Source organism: Tarenaya hassleriana, unplaced genomic scaffold, assembly GCF_000463585.1.
Source record: "Tarenaya hassleriana unplaced genomic scaffold, ASM46358v1 Cleome17, whole genome shotgun sequence".
Classification (NCBI taxonomy): domain Eukaryota; kingdom Viridiplantae; phylum Streptophyta; class Magnoliopsida; order Brassicales; family Cleomaceae; genus Tarenaya; species Tarenaya hassleriana.
Window position 1 is genome coordinate 3026713 of NW_010965122.1, and position 4703 is coordinate 3031415.

Sequence of the window (4703 nt, forward strand, 5' to 3'; positions counted from 1 at the left end):
TTGCGAGAGGCTAACCATGATTTGTGGTTCGGGAAAGGGTTTCCGAAGCCACTACCACTTCGAATGGGCCTATAGGTTCACACACCATTAGGGATGGATCACACGTGAAGAAAACGACGTGAGAAAGGAACCACAGAACGAGCTGGAAGGGTTCCAAACGGCCAGACCGTCCGGGCCAGCCATGTTAGTCCGTCCGTTCCGCTGAGGAATGGATCGTCCGTATTTGTGGTTCGGGAAAGGGTTTCCGAAGCCACTACCACTTCGAATGGGCCTATAGGTTCACACACCATTAGGGATGGATCACACGTGAAGAAAACGACGTGAGAAAGGAACCACAGAACGAGCTGGAAGGGTTCCAAACGGCCAGCCCGCCCGGCCCAGCCATGTTAGTCCGTCCGTTCCGCTGAGGAATGGATCGTCTGTTCCGCAATCGCCAGACCGTCCGTTCCAGATCTGGAACGGACGATCCAGGCGTTCAGACTGTCCGTTCTGCATAGGATTACGGACCGTTCGTTCCGCGTAGAAGGTCAGACCGTCTGTTCCATACCTGGATTGGACAGTCCGACTTACGGGACAGTTTCCTATTTCGTGTTTTTGGGTTTTTGGGCAATCCTAATTAATGAGTGAGCCGCCATAATCCCTAAGCAATCATCCTCAGACGTCCTAGATACTTCCTAGAGCTTTGGAGAAGCTTTCTCTGGAGTTCTAAATACCGGAATATCGATTCCAAGTCAAGGACGTCGTTTTCTCTTCACAAATCCTAGCAGATACGTTCCAAAGTGTTGGAATTCATCCCGCCGATGTGGATACGTGTAGAGGAGTTGTGCTTTCAACTCTAGGTGATTAAAACAGGCCCTGGATCGATTGATACTTCCAGATCTTGATAGAACGAGGTAAGTATTAGAATCCCACGGTAATATACACGATCATTAGGGTTATTGCACAATTTGTTTTGTGTGACATTTGACTAGGTTTAGATCTTTTCTTCCGCTGCGTGAAACCTAGAATCCAAACCCTAGATCGATGAGATCGCATGCTAGGAACCCGAAGTGATCCCAACACATACATACTTGATTGTCGTGCGATGCGACGACCAACATCATGCGATGTGACGGGCGTGTGAGACACTCCTGGTCATGTGATGTGACCAGGGTTCACGGCTAGCCCTATGACGTGAAGCCATACAGAAATGAATGTGATTATATTCTGATGTGATATGAGTATATGTTTAATGTTGAATATTATATTTTGTGTTTTATCATTTTAACAACGTTCTCGCTGAGAACGGGTTTATCGGGTTCAATCCAGGCTACTCACTAAGCGGTTGTACTTAGCCCTCGTGGTTTTATCCTTTTTAGATCACGAGGAGTACGTGTAGCGTATCTAGACGACGATGAAGATTTGAGAGGTGTAGTATCATGTACAGATTTGATTTGTGTTAATTTTTGAAAATGATGTTTTCCTTTGCGTTGTATTTTAAGATTGGACGTGTTAATTAAAGATTGTATTAAACTATTCCACTGTGTGTTTATAAAATAAAAGTTTTAAAATTTTTCGTATTTTTGTTTGGTACTATTTTATTGGTTTTAGTCCATATGGCGCATCCTGTTTACGAGAATCGGGATACTGGTGTCTCAATGCTACCCATAAGGAACCCGCTCGTGTGAAGAGGTTCCATATGAGTTTAAGGCATAGAATCTTTTTCCACTCCGTAATATCCCTAAGCCAGTCCTCCGCGTGCTTTAGGGAGACAAATAGTTGTCCAAGATACCTTAGCTCCTCTTAGCAGATTCGATAGATCCCTTCCACAAGAAAGCTGAACACATGGATTCAATATCCCTCGCACAACTATTCGGGATAATGAAAGCAGAAGCCCAGAAGGTAATGACGTTATATATAACTGACTTAATCAGTTGAAACGTCCAGCAAAAGACGTGTTTCTCTGTCCATGAGTTGACTTGCCTCGGATAGTTTCCCTGAGTCTAGAACAGTCGACATCCCGGAGCTTCGTCGTTGAGAGGGGAAATCCAAGGTAGCGAACAGGTGGGTAAGAGTGACCCACACCAAGCTGTGTCGCCAATATCAAAGCTGCAGAACTATCACCGCCATCCAAGAACAAATATGTTTTGCTCTTGTTTGGTTTCAATCCCGAGTAACCGTAGAACTCATCAAACACGACAAGTACAACTAAGAGAGAGGGGTAAGAGCTATCCGAAAAAACCATAATATCATCTGTAAAACAGAGGTGGGAAACAAGCGGGGACCAACACTTAGGGGGAAGGACAACCCTTCCTTCAACAACTGCGGTATCTATAGATCTCGAAAGTACATTCATTACCAAAGCAAAGAGATAAGGGGAGAAGGGGTCACCTTGTCGAATGCCTTTTCTCCCTTGGAAAAAATCCGTAACTTCACCATTTTAGAGTTCAGAGAGAGAGAGAGAGAGAGAGAGAGAGATGCGGCGACATCGATTCTGACGGACCCCAACCCTAGCAATAAAATCCACTTCTCAACCGGTAAAATCCACTCACCAGCCACCGCCGGTAAGCTCCTTTCACCCGCCCAGCCCACCTGTGTTTCCATCCTTTTCAACCCTCAACCCTTTTTCATTTTGAAATCCCTCTATCTCCTGAACCCAAAAATTGCGCCGCCCTAACCCTGCAGTGGTCGTGATTCTCTCGCCCCCAGGGCAACTCATGGCAAAGAAAAACACCAACAAGGCCTCTCCCACCCCCAGGGCAAAGAAGAAACCCCCGTCTCCGGGGATTCAGCCCACAAATTCCCCACCGAATCCGCCCGTCTCACCGCCTCCGGGTGGCACAACCCTCTCCCCAAACCCACGTTCCTCCCCCTCTTCCACTCTTCCACCCCCACCTCCTAATGCTCCCTCTACGAGTCAGGCGACCACGATCCCAGCCTACACAGAGCAACGGCCTGTCTCGAGACCACCACCGCTCTCGCAGATAGAGTTCCCGCCTCTCCCGTCGGCGACAAAGTCAACACTAGTGGCCATAATCTCTGGCAAACTCACTACGGAGACACGTGCAGCTGCGATGGCTCCACCTGTGACGAAATTCCCATGGGCGAAGCATCTTCGCGCTTCCTCACGTAATCTGCCTAGACTTGCCACCCCATCTTATTCAGAAGCTGGCATACCCAGGGTACGTGTTCCTGGATATGTCATCGTCGAAGCCTCGAAAGCTTGGACCGGATACCTAGTTGGTCACTTCTTTGGCGTCTCCCCCTCGGGATCTAAAATTTTTCAGGTTTTAAACCCGATTTGGGGTCGCAAGTCCAAAATATTTATTCGACGGATCAATGACACTACTTGTATGTTCCACATTCCGGATCTAGCTACCAGAGAATGGATTCTCGAGGTTGGGATCTAGCGAGCGGCGGATGTTATGTTCACTGTGGCAGAATGGACTACAACCTCTTCACTCAGACAACACTCGTTGACCTCGGCACCTGTCTGGATCACTCTGCAGAATATCTCGGCTGAACTGTATTCCCTCAAGGGCATTAGCTATATAGCAAGTGGCATTGGCGAACCTTTACACACTGAACGGATGAGAGTTGATCCTTCTAGCGTTGGTGAAGCATGTGTCAAGGTGGAAATACAGCTTGGGTCGACCCTCCCAGATTTGGTTGAGATCGAGGATGACAAAGGCGGAATAATTGGAATCAAGGTCAATTACGCATGGATTCCTCCCCGATGCCTGACCTGTGAATAGTTTGGTCACAAGGCACAAAGCTGCCCATCCAAACCTCCTAGCTTAAAGCCAGGATCCCCGACTCTGAAACCACCGGTAAACCGTCAACATGTACCCCCATCTTCCTCACTACTCCCCATTGTCGCACAATCGACTCCAAATTCAACTTCCCAATTTCCTAACGTTTCTGTTGACTCGGGTGCCATCTCCCCTTCTCTAACACACACCGAACCTCAGACCCATACCCCGATCAACACCCAACCCATCCCTAAAAACAATCCACCTACTTTAACTCATCAATCGAGCCAAGACAAACCTGAAACAGTGAAAGCAACCTCAGTAACTACCACCTTAGAGTTTGTGGTCGCCCAAACTGTCGTGCAATCCCCGAGTTCATTAGTTCCACCAGCGAATCCGCAACCTCTGTTAGTTTTTGAATCGGAGGAGCAATTGGTAATGGAAGCCCAACGCCTGCTTCGTTCACGCCTACAATCTGCACCACAGAGTTCAAATGATTTCATAGAAGTCAAGCGAACTCGTAGCGGCTGCAAGAGGCGTGACCTATAAATACTTGTAATACTACCTTTTGGCTTTTGCATTTTGGGAACACTACAAAGCAGATTAGTAATGAAGAAAGTTTTTTTGCTCGAATACCCGTGGGTTAAATAATCCATCGAAACAACGTAGCATCAAAACATGGATATCATCACAAGATTCGGTCATTAGAGGTCTTGTTGAAACCAGGGTCCGAAATAAAGCTGATGCTAGTCAGATTGTGCAACATATGCTGCCTGGGTGGTCGCTCGCTACAAACTATCGGATGGCAGAATTGGGGAGAATTTGGGTCGTCTAGCATCTTGATATCTCTGTGGTCATTTACAGAACTTCAACGCAAATGGTGACTTGTGGTGTATTTGACCCCTCTTCAGGAATATATATCACGGTCTCCTTTGTCTATGCCAAGAATATTCCCATTGAGAGGCGATAACT

At 47.1% G+C, this 4703-nt stretch overlaps 1 protein-coding gene across 1 annotated transcript; it reads left to right on the forward strand.

Moving 5' to 3' along the window:
* The first annotated feature begins 2696 nt into the window (after nucleotides 1–2696).
* On the forward strand, nucleotides 2697–3734 carry LOC104810189 (proline-rich receptor-like protein kinase PERK2). Its single transcript, XM_010536387.1, has 2 exons — nucleotides 2697–3161; nucleotides 3489–3734. The coding sequence occupies exons 1-2, from the start codon at nucleotides 2697–2699 to the stop codon at nucleotides 3732–3734; spliced, it is 711 nt and encodes a 236-aa protein (XP_010534689.1).
* Nucleotides 3735–4703: the final 969 nt, after the last annotated feature.

Bases quoted from the DNA above. Each gene is read 5' to 3' on its own strand.
- LOC104810189 (XM_010536387.1), top strand. From the start codon at position 2,697: ATGGCAAAGAAAAACACCAACAAGGCCTCTCCCACCCCCAGGGCAAAG. The intron at 3,162-3,488 runs GTACGTGTTCCT...ATCACTCTGCAG, and splicing joins CAGAAGCTGGCATACCCAGG to AATATCTCGGCTGAACTGTA.